The 18,363-nt window shown below is 43.0% G+C and overlaps 1 protein-coding gene across 11 annotated transcripts in view; it reads left to right on the top strand.

The window, feature by feature from the left end:
* Positions 1-18,363, top strand: part of PARP4 (poly(ADP-ribose) polymerase family member 4) — a 275,659-nt gene that overhangs the window by 220,767 nt on the left and 36,529 nt on the right. For 9 of the 11 annotated variants that reach the window (XM_073662418.1, XM_073662419.1, XM_073662421.1 and 6 more), the window contains 4 exons: positions 128-217; positions 2,015-2,122; positions 6,685-6,774; positions 8,724-8,798. In XM_073662418.1, coding sequence (XP_073518519.1) covers positions 128-217; positions 2,015-2,122; positions 6,685-6,774; positions 8,724-8,798 — 363 coding nt within the window. The remainder of the gene's footprint in view (positions 1-127; positions 218-2,014; positions 2,123-6,684; positions 6,775-8,723; positions 8,799-18,363) is intronic. The other 2 variants (XM_073662416.1, XM_073662413.1) reach the window with 2 other exon arrangements.

The following is an 18,363-nucleotide window of genomic DNA, read 5'->3' as shown; positions in this document are numbered from 1 at the left end:
AAACAATGTCCGTGCAAGATCCTGCCGTGCTTTTATATGTATGATTCCTGTAAATACTAACAGATCTGTATAAAGGCATTTATTACACCTACTTATAATGGATATTATTGTATTCACTATACTGCAGGGAGGAGGAAGTTCAGCACTGTTTGGTTCAGCAGCTCAGATCCCAGGATTCCAACGTTTTCATGGTGCCCCCCCACCTCCGCCCCCCCCGGTATGTATATTTGTGTTCACATTGTTTGATACATTTGATTCTCTCATGAATGTACAGTAGCACAATAGCTATAAAAATAACACAAAAGGTGATATTTAGCTAGAACGAAGCGAGCAGAGAAGACCCCACTCCATTCAGGACAGGTCAGAGAGGAACAGTCATGATGGCTCCTTACTCTACATTTATCTACATTAAACCTCATCTGCCAAGTGTTTGTGAAGCGCCCCCTGGGCCGTGGGGTACTCGTTAGCCGGGCCGGTCGTTGCTAGGGGAGATGTCACAGTGGCGGTGACCCAGGGCGGTCAATGAAAGGGGTCTTTGGGAAAGGGGATTATAGTTTTTATATAATGTTCGTGACGCCACCTGTGGTATGCGGCTATATGGGGCCGCCGCTGCGGAGCAGATCCTCTGGAGCTGATGTTAATGCAGCAGAGTTGGTTCATTTCTCCACAGGTAGAGCTAAGCTCCAGGGGGGTGCTGTGATGGTAGATGATTAAGTAACTGTGGTTGTGCAGTGTGGTGCAGGGGATGATGGCGCAGCAATAATTCACAGAGACAGTGGGGTGCAGTCTTCAGGGTTTACTCACAGTTCTCTCTTTGCTCGTGGTTACAACTGCCAGCTTATAACCTCCCAGGTTGTGCTGCGTTCACCGGGCTGGGGTTCAGCAATCCCTCAGGTAATTCCAGAGTGCCTGACAGGACCCCGTTCTAGATGTCTTTCTCAGCCGTCTTCCTGCGCTGGCTCTCACCCTTCCTGCCCTGCGCCTCGCAAACAGAGTCCTAAGCCGGTATCCCCGGATCTTTTTGGGCAACCTGGAGTTCCCTGGATCCTATGCGGTTACCTTTTTGGCGACTTGAGTGCGGATGCGGCAACTACTCCTTGAAAGAGTAGAAGCCTCCGGTTTCTAGTTGAACGTTGTAATTCTCACTAGTTAGGGGCCGGTCCCCTTCTGAGGCTCAATCCCTCCGCCGCCTGGTAGATTCGGGCGTACGGGTGGCCTCCAGCACTGCCCGTACCCCTGGGATCCCTTCTTCACTCCTGGAGCCTTCCCTCTGCTCCCGTTCCTTCCTCTCCTTCTCCTGGGCCTCTGTCACTCAGGCCCGCGCTTCCCTGAGCAGAGCTCCTGCAGAGCTCCTGCTCCCAACTCTTCCTCTGACTCAATCTCTCTCTAGAACCATCCACCCTCTCTTTTATATTGCTTCTTACTGAGCTCCCCTGAACTACTTCCTCCACCCACACCCACTACATGGTTCCGAATACTTTGGTTCCCCCCACTCCAGCCAGGGACAGGGCTCAGCAGAGGAGCAGCGCATCTTGCCCGTCCTGCCTGTCTGGAGTAATGTAATGTTGGATGCAGGTGTTAAAGACCCGGGCAGCACTCTATCCTTACCTGAGAGTGAGATACCACACCTCTGGGTGAGATGCAGTACCTCTGTGGCAACTGAACCCGCAGGGGCGCCACATTTTCCCATTCAGTCATCTTATCCAGATCATTTTACAATATCTTAATGTCAAGATCAGATTTTAATATCCTACATAGTTTGGTGTCGTCAGACTGACACTTTACTCTCAATCCCGTCCACAAGGTCATTAATAAAAAGGTTCAATTCCATTCGAATAAATTTGCTCATCTCTGATTGTGACTGTGTAGACCTCAAGAGTGACCAGACAATGTCCGTGCGAGCTCCTGCCGTACTTTTGTTATGTGTATGATTACTGTAAATACTAACAGATCTGTATAAAGGCATTTATTACACTTACTTATAATAGATATTATATTATTAATTGGATTACAGAAAGCACAAACACGTCCATCACTGTTTAGTTCCACCGATGTCCAAGCAGATACCCCAAGATTGCCACATTTTCTAACCGGTGTCCTCCCACCTCCTCCGCCTCCCCCGGTATGTATATTTGTGCTCACATTGTTTGATACATTTTTCTTACATTTTACAATAGCAGGACAGCTACAAAAATAACCAAAATTTGACGTATTTAGCTAGAGCGGAGCGAGCAGAGAAGACCCTACTCCATTCATGACTGGTCAGAGAATCGGCTCCATAATCTGCCTCTTTAGGCAACAGCTGTGAGGTCTCCTAGGGGTAAGACCGAACTGAGGGACATTGGTGCAGCCGCAAGACAGCTGAAAATCACAACGGACAGCGGCTGCTGAGGTTTTTTTTCATTGATTTCATCAAGTGGCACAAGATTTAGCAGAAGAAACTATTCCTCGATTTTGCTGGTGAATGAGCCGTTCTGCAAAATCTTGTGCACCTTCAACAATTCATTAAAAAAAAGCCACAGCTACTGGCCACAGCAGATTTTGGCCTCACCATGGATGGCCTTACCCTTAAGATGGTTTTCAGTCTGGGGAAGGTCCAGCTGTGCCAAGGCCATGGGAGCCGCCCTTATCCTCATTATCATGAAGCATGGCATGGACTGTGATATGTTTTGGGGTTCCCGGGCACTGGACTCCGAGCCTCTGACAGAGATGGACACTACAGTATATGTGATGTTTCTTGGTTTTGTAATGTTTCTTTTAATCTAATCTGTTGTGTTGGAATGAAAGATCTTTATGTTCCAACCAGGAGATGACAACCCCAGTTCTCTCACTGTATTTATGATCTAGTGCAGTTCTGTTGCTGCAGTTATCGTAACTGTTTAAACTATTTTATCAGTAGGAGATCATCACTAGAGGACTCGTAATCCTGCTGCCAGGAAGTTCAAGTATGCCCCCTTCACTGATTGGCAGCTTTCTGCCTATGCAGAGTGTACACAGAAAGCTGCCAATCAATGATGTGGGCGGGGTTATACAGAGCTCAGCATTCAGAGAACTGCTGGATCTGCAGCAGAGAAAACTGCTGTAATCAAAACTGCAGCAACCAGTAAAGTAAAAACCGAGGCCTTGATCCATCTTTTTTTTTTTTAAGACACTGTTTTTTTTTGTCTTGTGGTAATATTGCGCCAAATTTGTCAAAATGGCACACACTATATTCAAATTTTGTGCAAAATCAAAATTTCCCTTTTTTTCCTCTGGTCAACCATTTTTGCAACTTTTTGATAAAATGAGACTTTTCCTGGACGTGCATGAAATCACTCCATGGGGGTACTGGAGTGGAGTTGGGCCAAATTTTGCCAATTTTTAAAAAGTCACAAATGAAGAATCAGCTGAAAACATCTTGAAGCACTAAACTCTGCCCACAAAGCAGAAAACAAAAATAAACAGGCAAGCACATCGAAAATTGACTTTTAAAAAAGGCGCAAAATGCACAAAACTATACAAAAAAGCAGATGCACAGGCAATGATTAATCGGGGTCTCTGTCCCTACATTATGCTGCTCTCCAAAGGGGATAGCAAAATCTTGGTGACAGATTCCCTTTAAAGGAATATTCACTACTGATTGTTGTACTCACCTCAGTGATTTCTTAGTAGCCAATAAGGCCAATCAGTGAGCAAACTAACTATGTCTAACACTGCTGTTACCAATTCATCCAATGTTAACCTGTGATGGAACTGTTATACACCAGCTAGTCAACCGAATTGGCTCAATAGGTAATAGGAGCCAAGTGTCAGGCAAGGTGTGGGAAAGACTAAGTGTAACACAAGGGGAGGAGGGGAAGGGAGCCCAGACACTAGGGAATGGGGAGTGGAGACCTCCTAGGCTGATCTGATATCACCCTGACTCCCCTAACGTCCCTATGTTGGTTCCTCACCAATCGCCGCACAGGAACCTAAAACCCTGTATTTCCCTAGAGCTAGGCCCTGGCTGGGGAGGGGGGAGATGAGCGCTAGTCAGTTCCCACTAACAACTACAGACAACAAGGTAGACAGACACAGGGGAAAGTAACTTGGCTTGAGCCGACTTCAGAGAGATTACACACACGTCCTCTTAGCACCAAAGAGGAGGTAAGCAGACTGCACTCGCTCCAAACTTTCATCAAAAAACATGTGAATATTACCGGCACCTCCCTCTAGCAACAGCAAGTATTTAAACACCCAGGCCTGGGTGTCAATTAGCCGGAGGGAGGTAGCCGCTGGGTCCTAGATTGAGACAGCTAAGAAGGTGTCTGTAATGCCAAATGAAGAGATCTTCTGCAACCAACTGCAGGGCGACTGTCACTTCTGACACACGCGTGACACCTAGTGATCTGATGATCGCAGGTTCAAGTCCCTTAAGGAGACTAACAAAGTACAGTGAAAAGTGGCAACAAAAGTTTTAGAAAATATAAAAATAAAGTTAAAATCACCCCCTCTTATCCCCCATTAAAAATAAAGGAATAAAAAAAATGAAAAAATCCATTTATTTGCAACCGTTATGTCTGTAAAAGTCCAATCTATCAAAATGTAAAATTAATTAACCCAATCAATAAACAACGCAATGAGCATAAAAACGAAACACCAGAATTACGTGTTTTTCTGTCGCCGCTACACTAAAAAAAACAATACAATAAGAGACGATCAATACAATATATCTAACCCAAAATGGAATAAATAAAAACATCAGCTCAGGGCACAATAAACAAGCCCTCACACAGTCCCATAGACCAATAATTTTATCTGTCTCGGAAAATGGCGACACAAGCAACATTTTACTTATTTATTTTTTAATCAACTTTCAATTTATTTTTTTTTTTATCCTTAAATAAAAAAAACTATGCGTGTTTGGTGTCTCAGTAATTACCGACCTGGAGAATCATAAGGCCAGATTGTTTTTACTCTATAGTGAACACCGTAAATAAAAAAAATAAAAACAATTGTGGAATTTTACCTTTTTTTTTTTTTGCAATTTTGACACACTTGAATTTTTTTCCCCACTTTGCAATGCATCACATGAAAAAAGTAATAGCGCCATTCAAAAGTACAACTTGTCCCGCAAAAAAACAAGCACTCATACGGCTATATGGACAGAAAAATAAGAGTTATGGCTTTTGAAAGAAGGGGAGGAAAAAACGAAAATGCAAAATGGAAAATAGTCATGTCTATAAGGGGTTAAATGCCATACTTACCAATGTCCACATAAACAGTCAGAATAAATATATGGCATGTACGTCATATACTAACTTCCAAATTAGTTACAGAGATATCTATGATCTTAGGAACTCGTTAAGCAAAATGCATATAAACAGAAATGCACATAGTGAACCCATTCTGAGGGAACAGTTGGCTGCAGGAAGAAAATGAAGTTCTATTCCTCCTGCAGCTGCTCGCTTCCAGTCTAGGAGGAGTCACCTGGGGCTATGAGCAGTCAGTAATCACCATCTCTGCTCCTTGAGTGGCATCTCGCACATCATACGCTGCAGATCAGGATGTCAGTCAAGGATCAGGGTTGGTGATGACAGTGCGCTCACTGTGTAGAGAGCACTGACTGCTCACAGTCCTATGCAACGCTCACTTGACTAAACTTTAAAACAGTTAAAACTGAATGTTCGCCAAAATACATGCAAAACACCACAGACCTCCAAAATGCACATAGAATACTTCCCGGACGCAAAGAAACACACAAATAACAGCATGCAAAACCAGACGCACAAGAACAGGAGAACCCTATAATCTGCCCAGAAAAGAAATGATCAATGTCTCAGCACTTGTATGAGGAAGGTCCAGACATTACCTGTTGCACTTCTGAGCGCCAACTCCATGCAGTATAGAAAACTGCCATCACAGCTGTATGACTGGTGACCACAGGTCCTGAAAAAAGATGGCAGCTAGCCACCAGTGTGCAGGGATGACAAGGTGATGTCTTCTCTCATTTCTTTTAGTAGCAGACATCACCCTGGGTCACATGGTATTTTTATCGTAAGCTAACATTGCACTTCTTGGTAGCAGCAGCATTAGACGTCACCGGCACAGGCGCCCATGGTTTGGCTGTGCTGGGGATCTCCGTGATGTTGGTGCCCAGCAGTCCGTGTTTCTGCAGACTGTAATTATAACTGATATGAAAAACTACTAAGAAATTGTACAGGAAAATTAGACCTACACTGAAGTTCTCCTCTGTGAATTGAATGTTCATTGTTATGTTCGGGAGTTTCTTCAGATAGGATAAAGAAAAATAATATTCTCCTCACCGCTCACCTGTCCTTCCGCCCCTCAGCCCGCCGTCTGCTCCTCTACACCTTCCTTTTCCCTCTTCCCTCATTGTTCGCCATCTCTTTGGCCTCTTCACTCCAGGCTAGAACTTCCATCTTGACCATGCTTTGGACTTTACTGTAAGAAATCCATATTTTGGAGAACACAAATATTTGTAAAATCTGATGAGAATTAAATTCTGCTTGAATAAATTTGCTCATCTCTAATTGTGACTGTGTAGACCTCAAAATGTCCAAAGTGACCAGACAATGTCCGTGCAAGATCCTGCCGTGCTTTTGTTATGTGTATGATGTCTGTAAATACTAACAGATCTGTATAAAGGCATTTATTACACCTACTTATAATGGATATTATTGTATTAATTACCGTATATTGCAGGGAGGAGGAACTCCAGCACTGTTTGGTTCAGCAGCTCAGATCCCAAGATACCAAGGTTTTCAGGGTGCCCCCCCACCTCCGCCCCCCCCGGTATGTATATTTGTGTTCACATTGTTTGATACATTTGATTCTCTCATGAATGTACAGTAGCACAATAGCTATAAAAATAACACAAAAGGTGATATTTAGCTAGAGCGGAGCGAGCAGAGAAGACCCCACTCCAATCAGGACAGGTCAGAGAATCGGCTCCATAATCTGTCTCTTTAGGCAACAGCTATGATGGCTCCTAAGGGTAAGACCGAACTGAGGGGCATTGGTGCAGCCGCAAAACCGGCTGAAAATCACAACGGACAGCAGCTGCTGAGGTTTTTTGTGATTGATTTCATCAAGTGACACGAGATTTAGCCGAAAAAAATATTCCTTTATTTTGATGGTGAATGAGCCGTTCTGCAAAATTTTGTGCCTCTTCAACAATTCATTAAAAAAATGCCACGGCAGATTGTGGCCTCACCCTTATTTATTTAACTTGCTTATATAGCGCCATTAATTCCACAGCACTTTACAGACATTATGGGCACTGTCCCCATTGGGGCTCACAATTTACATTCCCTATCAGTATGTCTTCGAAGTGTGGGAGGAAACCGGAGAACCCGGAGGAAACCCACGCAAACACGGGGAGAACATACAAATTCCTTGGAGATGTTGTCCTTGGTGGGATTTGAACCCAGGACCCCAGTGCTGCAAAGCAACAAGTGCTAACCACTGAGCCACCGTGCAGCCCTTAAAATAGTTTCCAATTTGGGTAAGGTCCAGCTCTACCAAGGCCTGTGGGGGCCATCTTTCTCCTCGTTATCATGGAGCATGGTATGGACTGTGATATATTTTGGGGTTCCCGGGCACTGGGCTCCGAGCCTCTTATAGCTAGGCACACTATAAGTGATGGTTCTTGGTTTTGCAATGTTTTTTTTTTTTATCTAATCTGTTGTGTTGGAATGAAAGATCTTTTTGTACCAACCAGGAGATGACAACACCAGTTCTTTCACTGTATTTATGATCTAGTGCAGTTCTGTTGCTGTAGTTTTTATAACTGTATAAACTATTTTATCAGTAGGAGATCATCACTAAACGACTGCCAGGAAATAAAAAAAAAAAATGAAGAAAAACTATGAATGTTTAGTGTCTCGGTAACTGTGCTGACCTGGAGAATGATAATGCCAGGTTGTTTTTACCGTATAGTGAACATGTTAAATGAAAAAACTAAAAGCAATAAAAACAGTTGTGGAATTTCACTTTTTTTTTGCAATTTTAGAACACTTTGAATTTTTTTCCCGCTTTCCAGTGCATCACATGATAAAACTAATAGCGTCATTCAAAGTACAACCCGTTCCGCAAAAAAACAAGCCCTCATACGGCTATATGGACAGAAAAATAAGAGTTATGGTTCTTGCAAAAGGGGAGGAAAAAACAAAAATGGAAAAATGGAGAATAGTCATCTTGAGAAGGGGTTAAATAGTTAGAAATGTCCACATTAACAGTCAGATTAAATATATGGCGTGTATGTCACATACTAATTGCTAAATTAATTACAGAGATATCCATGATCTTAGGAACTTATTAAGCAAAATAATAAACCACAATGCACATGGAGGTCCCGTTCCGAGGGAACAGTTGGCTGCAGGAAGACAATGAAGTTCTATTCCTCCTGAAGCTGCTATCTTCCAGTCTGGGAGGCGTCACCTGGTGCTGTGAGCATTCAGTGCTCGCTACGCATTGAGCGCGCTGTAATCACTATCTTCTCCTTGAGTGACATCTTGCACATCATACGCTGCAGATCAGGATGTCAGTCAAGGATCAGGGTGGTGATGACAGTGCGCTCACTGCGTAGAGAGCACTGAATGCTCACAGCCCCAAGCAACGCTTACTTGACTAAACCTTAAAACTGTTAAAACTGAATGTTCGCCAAAATGCACGCAAAACCCCACAGACCTCCAAAATTACACCTAATTATAATGTATATTATTGTATTAATTGGATTGCAGGCAGAAGGAACTGCAGAACTGCAGACACTCGGACTGTCGGGACCAGCAGCACTGAAATCCATAACACGACCATTTGTGAGTGTCTCTGCCGGTGATGTCTAACGCTTCTGCTACCAATAGAACTGCTATACGCCTGCTAGTCAACCCAGTTGGCGCATGTGTTATTGTTACATCCATAAAAGTCTGATCTATCAAAATATATAATTAATTAACCTGATCGGTAAATGGCGTAATGAGAAAAATAAATCTGAACCCCATAATTACGTTTTTTCGATTGCCACTACACTGAAAAATATGCAATAAGAGACAATCAAAACATTGTATCTATCCCAAAATGGTGTAAATAAAGAGGTCTGCTCAGAGCACTAGAAAGAAGCCCTCACACTGCCCCATTGACCAAAAATTGAAAACGTTAAGAGTCTTGGAAAATGGCGACACAAGCAAAAAAAATTTTGTTACAAATTTCAATTTTTTAGCCCCTTAAATTTCACCGCACTTGGATGTTTTTTTACCTCTTTCCAGTACATAGAATGTTAAGAGTTGAAAGGGACCTCCAGGGTCATCGGGTCCAACCCCCTGCTCATGATATGCTATGATAAAATGAATGGTGTGATTGAGAGGTACAAGTCGTGCTGCAAAAAAACAAGCCCTCACATGGCTATGTTGACGAAAAAATAAAAAAAAGTAATTGCTCTTTGAAGAAGAAGAGGGAAAAACAAAAACTCAAAAACAAAAAATATACACATTATCAGTGAGAATAAATATATGGCATGTACGTCATATACTAACTGCCAAATTAATTACAGAGATATCTATGATCTTAGGAACTCGTTAAGCAAAATGCATATAAACAGAAATGCACATAGAGAACCCATTCTGAGGGAACAGTTGGCTGCAGGAAGAAAATGAAGTTCTATTCCTCCTGCAGCTGCTCGCTTCCAGTCTAGGAGGAGTCACCTGGGGCTATGAGCAGTCAGTAATCACCATCTCTGCTCCTTGAGTGGCATCTCGCACATCATACGTTGCAGATCAGGATGTCAGTCAAGGATCAGGGTTGGTGATGACAGTGCGCTCACTGTGTAGAGAGCACTGACTGCTCACAGTCCTATGCAACGCTCACTTGACTAAACTTTGAAACAGTTAAAACTGAATGTTCGCCAAAATACATGCAAAACCCCACAGACCTCCAAAATGCACATAGAAGACTTCCTGGACCCAAAGAAACACACAAATAACAGCATGCAAAACCAGAGGCACATGAACAGGAGAACCCTATAATCTGCCCAGAAAAGAAATGATCAATATCTCAGCACTTGTATGAGGAAGGTCCAGACATTACCTGTTGCACTTCTGAGCGCCAACTCCATGCAGTATAGAAAACTGCCATCACAGCTGTATGACTGGTGACCACAGGTCCTGAAAAAAGATGGCAGCTAGCCACCAGTGTGCAGGGATGACAAGGTGATGTCTTCTCTCATTTCTTTCAGTAGCAGACATCACCCTGGGTCATATAGTGTTTCTATCACAAGCTAACATTGCACTTCTTGGTAGCAGCAGCATTAGACGTCACCGGCACAGGCGCCCATGGTTTGGCTGTGCTGGGGATCTCCGTGATGTTGGTGCCCAGCAGTCCGTGTTTCTGCAGACTGTAATTATAACTGATATGAAAAACTACTAAGAAATTGTACAGGAAAATTAGACCTACACTGAAGTTCTCCTCTGTGAATTGAATGTTCATTGTTATGTTCGGGAGTTTCTTCAGATAGGATAAAGAAAAATAATATTACCCTCATCGCTCACCTGTCCCTCAGCCCGCCGTCTCATCCTCTGCACCTTCCTTTTCCTCTTCCCTCATTGATCGCCATCTCTTTGACCTCTTAACTCCAAGCTAGAACTTCCATCTTTTTTTAAACTTAATTTATTTTATTAAACAATTTTATAAACAATTACACATTGCATTTGGTAGTAGAAAACATCCAGATACATCACATCAACATAGATTTACATCAATGAGGACATATTAAAATAAACAGGTCGGATGGGTTATCACATGCATATAAATAATTTCTTTGCCCTGTGAATGTCGCATCTAATGGAATTATATAAAAAGAAGAAAAAAAAAGGGTATTTACCTAATTAGGATACAATCCAAACTTTGAACTCTTAACCATAACTTATCAAACTTGTGCTGTCTTTATCCTTTCCATGCTCAGATTGACTCTCATCGTTATATATATGGATCTAGATGCTTGCTATAAGCAACATTTGTCACTTATAACTCGTGGTTTTCTATTTATTCTCACATACCTTACATATTTACTTTCCAGCTCAAACCTTTCGCCTAAGTAGAGACTGTAAGACATGAAGAATTCCAATAGTCCCATATTTTGGAACATTTTAATGGACAACCTCTGTTTTGGTATACTATCTTTTCAAATGGAATGATTGAGTTAACCAGAATGATCCAGGATCGCAATGTTGGCTGTGTATTGCCCATCCATCTTAGTGGCAAAAATTTTCTGGCCAAAAATAAGGTTTCTCTCAAAAAAATCTTAATATAGTGATCCCAGGCATCATCCTCCATTACCCCAAAAAGGCAAATCAGTGGATCACATGGAATCGGGATGGATACTAAAGAGGATAGTAAAGAGGTAACTTCCTGCCAGAAGGACCTAATAATGAAGCAGTCCCAGATTAAATGAACAAAGTCAGCATCTATGGCATGACATGGTAAACATTCTGAATTAGAGGAGCGCCCCATTTGATATAGTCTGAGGGGTGTGAGATATGACTGATGAATAATATTATAGCTGAATCAGCATATTATTAACGGAGGGAGAGACAAAGGACGGGGACTCCAAAATTTCATCCCACTCCTCCTCCCCCATATTCGGAATTAGAAGTCTCCACTTATTTTTTGCTGGCAAAGGGTTTCGATCTAAGCCTGTTGATACCAAGTATGTATACAAGCTAGATAAAAGACCTTGTGGACCTTGAGATTTAAGTATTCCTATTAAGGGAAATGAGGAAATAGTTTGATTTATTTCAAAGTTTTGTAAGTGAGATCTGAGACCATTTCTAAGTTGGAGATACCTGAAGAATTGAGATCTTGGAACCTTGAATTTATTTTGCACCTGTTCAAATGACATCAGTATAGACCTTTCATAAATATCTCTTAGCAAATAGACCCCACTAGCTATCCAAAAGGGGGCAGATGGATGTTCCACTAATGTCGCAAAATATGAATTCCCCCATATAGTTATTTCAGCTATAACATGTGTAAAGTCAATTCTTTTCTTTGCCTGTTTCCATACCGTTCTCGCCAATCTATGTAGGGGTAACAACTTAATGGCAGTCGATTTATTCAATTCTAAAAAACCCAATAAACAACCTGTGCCTAAAACGTGTGCCAAGTGCTTCTCAGAATTCGGTAACTGGGAGTCAGGCATCCAACTACGGATCTCTTTAAGCTGACCTGCTAAATAGTATAGATGGAAGTCAGGCAGAGCTGCTCCTCCCATATCTTTAGGCCTTTGAAGGGTAGATAACCTGAGTTTAGGTCCGGAGTTCCCCCAAATAAATGTGGACATCAAAGAGTTAAGAGATGTAAAGAATTTTTTAGGGACCTGTACTATACTATGTTGTAATATATAATTAAATTTAGGGAGTAAGACAATCTTAATTAAGTTAATCCTTCCTGACACTGATAGCGGCAGTCTCCCCCACAAGGAAAATTTACATTTAGCGTATTCTAATATAGGAAGAATATTACTCGAGAGGTCCTCTCTATCATTTCTAACAATCATAATCCCCAAGTATTTGACGCATGACACTACAGGTAAAGGAGATAACATTTCCAAATCAGTATTCGGAGTGGGCGACAAAGACATAAGAGAAGATTTATCCCAATTTATAAAGAGGCCCGAATATTCACTCAATTTTTCAATAGTAGATATAACAGATGGGAGAGTATTTTTAACCTTGTCCATAAAAATTATCATGTCATCTGCATATAAACCAATTTTATCAGTTCTGTCTGCAATTGTAATTCCACTGATAACCTCAGATGATCATTTACTTATAGCCAGAGCTTCAATTGCCAGAGCGAATAAAGCCGGAGACAAAGAAAAGATGTGGAGGATAAACTATTTATCACTATTTTAGCTTTGGGGGCCGAGTACAATATTTGAATCCTGGCCCGAAATTTAGGACCAAAACCAAATTTCTCTAGACAAGCAAATAAAAACGACCACTCCAGTGAAGCAAAAGCCTTGGCCGCATCCAATGAAGCCAAGGCCCAATCATTTCCCGGTATCAGAGAGCTATATTGAGTTATAGATTGTACCCTTCTAATGTTAATAGAAGTATTTTTTCCTGGCATAAAGCCTGTTTGGTCCGGGTGGACAACTGATAGTATCACCTTATTAAGTCTCAAAGCTAGAATTTTTGTAAGAATTTTGTAATCCACATTTAATAGTGAAATAGGAAGATATGATCCACACTCCAGAGGATCCTTCCCTTCCTTTTTAAGAACAATAATATTGGCATCATAAAAGGACTCAGGCAATGAACCACTTTGCATCGCCTCCGAGAAAGTCTCTAAAAGGTGCTGCTTCAAGCCCTTTTGGTATCTAAGATAGAGTTCTAGTGGTAGGCCATCAGGGCCCGAAGCTTTACCCAAAGCCATATCTGCCAGGGCTGCATTTATACTCAATTTGGGAAAATCAAGATCTGCCAAATAAGAGAGACATTCTAATTTATTATGGGCACTTTGGCATTTATATAACTATTTATAAAAATTATGAAAGCCACATAGAATATCTTCTGCCGCAGTGACTATCTGCCCCCCTAATGTTCGAATCCTGAGAATAGCACTAGAGTCATTATGGTTGCGGACCATAAAGGCCAACAACTTATTTGATTGGTTCCCCAATTCAAAATATGATTGTCTAGTGAAAAATAGTTTACGTTTAGATTTAGTGTCAACGTTTTGTGTATACAATCTATATGAGTGTAGCCAGTTTACTCTATTCTCATCAGACGGGTCTGAAACAAAAGACTGTTCAGCTTCTATTAACCTATGTTCAAACTCGGTATCAACCTGTGCAGTCGTTCTTTTGATGTAAGAAATAGTGGAGGAGAGGCATCCTCTAAGGTATGCCTTCAATGTATCCCAAAAAATCTTAGTGTTCCTTGGCAACGGATGTATTTCCACGAAACAGTCTATTTGATTCGGTATTCTATCATCAGGACCAATTCATTTTAACCAAAAGTGATTACCAAATTTTTCGGACTATAAAACGCACCGGACCATAAGACGCACCTAGGTTTTAGAGGAGGAAAATAAAAAAATAAAAATTTAAGCAAAAAATGTGGTCATGATGCACTTTTAAGAGGGAGGGGGTCTTCTGCTGACACTGGTATAGGGTAATGTCCCCCAATTCTGACAATATCCCCCATCCTGGTATATATGCCACCCCCTTTCCTTTTATATGTGGTCCCCATCCCCATCTTGGTATGCCTGGCATCCCTCCATCCTGGTATGCATGGCACCCCTCATCCTTATCCTGGTATGCATGGCACCCCTCATACCTGTCCTGGTATGCATGGCACCCCTAATCCCTGTCCTGGTATGCATGGCACCCCTCATCCCTGTCCTGGTATGCTTGGCACCCCTCATCCTTATCCTGGTATGCATGGCACCCCTCATACCTATCCTGATATGCTTGGCACCCCTCATCCCTGTCCTGGTATGCATGGCACCCCTCATCCCTGTCCTGGTATGCATGGCACCCCTCATCCCTATCCTGGTATGCATGACACCCCTCATCCCTGTCCTGGTATGCATGGCACCCCTCATCCCTGTCCTGGTATGCATGGCACCCATCATCCCTGTCCTGGTATGCATGGCACCCCTAATCCCTGTCCTGGTATGCATGGCACCCTCATCCCTGTCCTGGTATGCATGGCACCCCTCATCCCTGTCCTGGTATGCATGGCACCCCTAATCCCTGTCCTGGTATGCATAGCACCCCTAATCCCTGTGCTGGTATGCATGGCACCCCTAATCCCTATCCTGGTATGCATGGCACCCCTAATCCCCATCAGGTTGCACATTAAAAAAAAATAAACACTCATACTCACCTTTCTTCTCTCTCCTCCAGCGCTGCGTCCGGTCTGCCTGCACTGATCTCTCCATGTGAGCCGCTTTTGACGTGAAGGAGAGATCAGCTGCCGGAAGTCACTGCTCCCCACGCCGGGTCTGTGTGCGCGGAGAGCAGTGACTTCACTCTCCTTCATAGCCGACACACAGCGGAGCCGTGCTGCGGCTGCTGCTGCCGGCTATCTCCTGTGCCCGCTCATTAAAGGGCATGAATATTCACCCCCTCCCCACACCCATGAGCGTGGAGAGAGGTTGAATATTCATGCCTTTAACAGCGGGCACAGGAGATAGCCGGCAGCCGCAGCGCGGCTACACTGTATACCGCTATTAAGGAGCATGAATATTAAGTGAAAAAAATGCGTCTTATGGTCCAAAAAATACGGTAAGTTTCCATGTGGGTCTGTCTCGTACCTGGTCAAATTTAAGTGTTAGTATCACCGGGCTACGGTCTGAAATCCCTCTCACCCCATGTTCAATACGATGTACCCACATTGCAGTATTACTAGAACTGAAAATATAATCTAACCGTGATAACGTAGACTTGGTTGAGGAGTGACATGTGTATTCTTTAGTTCTGGGGTGATGTAATCTCCACAGATCTATCCAACCAATACTCTCCATATAAGTTGAAAACAAATTAGAAAATGGTATTATTGTCGTTCTGGTGTTGTCACCAATTCTCAATCTATCTAAATTTTTGAAATCCCCCATACACAACATCTGAGCATCTGGATGGTTTAGTGCAAAGCTTACTGCCTTTTGGATAATAGTTAGATTAGCAGGAGGTGGGTTATATATACAGAGTATTACGTATTCTCTGGAATCTATTATAACATTTATAAAAACAAATCTTCCCTCTGAATCTCTACGGGCCTCCCTAACCTCCCAGCTAATGGCCTTATGGATTAAAAGCGAAACTCCTCTTGAATAGATTGTATGGTAAGAGTGTATCGACCATTGCACCCATGGTTTATTTAACCACCTAGCTGAGTCTCTAATGAGGTGTGTTTCAACTAAAGCCAGGATATGTGGTTGGTAATTTTTGATTTGCGAGAATACTTTAACTCTCTTCTTAGGGGATTTAAGACCTCTTATATTCCATGTGATATATTTCAGTTGTGACGCCATTTATCTAATATAAGAAAGATGAAAATAGATATGAGGGGTAGAAGCAAAAGGCCATTGCACTATTACTGCTCATAATTATTATTTCTCTTTTAACGTATCTAATCATTTCCACCCAGTTTATATATTTATGAGGCTCACCAGGTTGATCGATCGCCTCTATAAGACCCAACAGATCATATTGCATGGAGACAAAGCAAAAAAAACTGAGCACTTTGACAGCATTCAACTTGTAAACAACAACCCTAAGCACAACCTAAACAAGAAGTAAACTTAAACATTTCTTATGACGCTTCCTTTCGGGGAATACCATCACTGATCCCAGTGTGAGGTATTATGTTGTCTTTGACGATGCAAAGTCTGAGCTCCCTCATATGAAAAAGGTGTATCAAATTACATCAAACCCAATATTCAATATAGGAATGGCGGTATAAAGGTTGTCGATCATCCTTTTCCAGACTCTGGGTGCAACTGGAGCCACTCCAACGCTTCCTCCGGGGTAGCAAAGAAAGTGGAAGAGTTTCCAGAAACAATTCGGAGACGAGCAGGATAACCATTGCATAGATAATCCCTTTCTCTTTAAGTTTCTTCTTAACATCCATAAACTGTGCTCTCTGTTTCTGTAGTTCCACAGAAAAATCAGGGAAGATAGAAATTGAAGAATTGTTGTACTCAAGGGTATGTGCACACAATGCAGAAATGAAGCAGAAAATTTCTGCATCATTTCTGCATCTCCCTGGCATAAAAAACGCATGCAGATTGTGCATGCGTTTTTCCTGCGGAATACATGCGGATTCACATGCGTTTCCACATGTGGATTGACAAGCGCTTTCCAGGCGATTTTAGCATCACTTGGAAAGTGCTTGACAACTAGGTCACACTATATAAATCCATGCAACCGGCATGGATTTATATAGTGTGACCCGAGAGAGTGTATATACTTACCTCCGATGGCCCGTGCTGTCCTGCTCAATCCGTTCTCCCTCGCCGGCAACTTTGAATTGAAAGACCTGCCGACGTCAGCGTCACGTGACCCATCACATGACTCTGACGTCAGCGCAGGTCCTTCAACTCACTGCAAAGTGTCGGGAACCATGCAGGAGCGGTGCGCGGGCCGACAGAAGGTAAGTATACATTTAATTTTTTATTTTATTCTTTTTTTACAGGTTTTTTAATGGGACCTGGGTGTGGATGAGAGTCTCCTCTTCTCCACACTCGGGTACCATCCGCACATTAGAACGCGCCAATAACGCAAGTACAAATGCAGTCTTGCGGAATTGGCGCGTTCTAATGCAAGTCAATGGCAGCGAAAACACCGCGTTTACGCATAATTAATTGACATGCTGCGGATTTTTGACCGCAGCGTTTACGCTGCGGAAAAATCCGCATCATGGGCACAGCACATGCGGATTTCAATTGGGGAACATTGCTGCCCTTCTACCATGCGTTTTTAATGCGTTTCCGCATCGTTTACGCAACTGCAAAAACGCCGCGGAAACGCATTAAAAACGCATCGTGTGAACTCGGCCTAATAGGGCCTTTTTGTCTTGCCAATCTCAGGGTGGTATCTCTGTCCTTAGACTGCAACAGTCTAGCAAGAAGTGGTCTAGGAGGGGCCCCAGGAGGGGGGGTTTTGCTGGAAATCTGTGGGCCCTTTCCACAGCAAAGCCCGGGGAGTATTCATCTCCTAGGGTAGATTTAAGCAAATTTTCCAAATAGATTTCAGGATGTTGACCCTCTGTTCGTTCTGGTAGGCCAATAATTCGTATATTATTTCTTCGCATTCGATTTTCTAGGTCATTAGCTTTTTGGCGCCAGGCGTTTATGGAGCCAGCCACTTTGGTCAACTTGTTAACAATAGGCGGCAGTTTATCTTCCAGTTCTGATACCCTCGTCTCGGCCTCAGTGACACGTTTCTTCATGGTTTGTGTTACGGATCCGGGTGGTGGAACCTCTGTGCTGCGGTGCAAGAAGGGACCAGAGGGGCGTAACTAGGTATCAACTCGGACTGACCAAGGTCGTACGGCGGCTCAATTGACTCCGTGAACCAGAGAAGGACCGAGCAGAGGGACCAGGTGCTACTCTGGGCCTGTCCTTGTATGAGAGCAGGTGACTCCCATGGGAAACTGGCAGGAGCCCCTTTAAGAGGGAGGGAGCGCGCGCGCCCTAAGCACAGTGCCCGGGAAGCTGCGCGCGCCAGCAGCAGCAGGAGAGCCGGAAGACGTCGGGCCGGGAGCGCGGCGGTAAGGGGGACGGCGTCTCTGCCTGTCAGGAAGCAGAGACGCCGATACTACAGTTTGCATGTCTTGGCGGAGTAGGCCCACATCTGAATGAACCTCCTCTATCTTCCCG

This window comes from Phyllobates terribilis, unplaced genomic scaffold, assembly GCF_046119375.1.
Source record: "Phyllobates terribilis strain yellow unplaced genomic scaffold, ASM4611937v1 Scaffold_2__4_contigs__length_985480577, whole genome shotgun sequence".
In the NCBI taxonomy this organism is placed as follows: domain Eukaryota; kingdom Metazoa; phylum Chordata; class Amphibia; order Anura; family Dendrobatidae; genus Phyllobates; species Phyllobates terribilis.
Note: the sequence above shows the minus strand (reverse complement) of the source record. Positions and strands in the feature narration are given on the sequence as shown.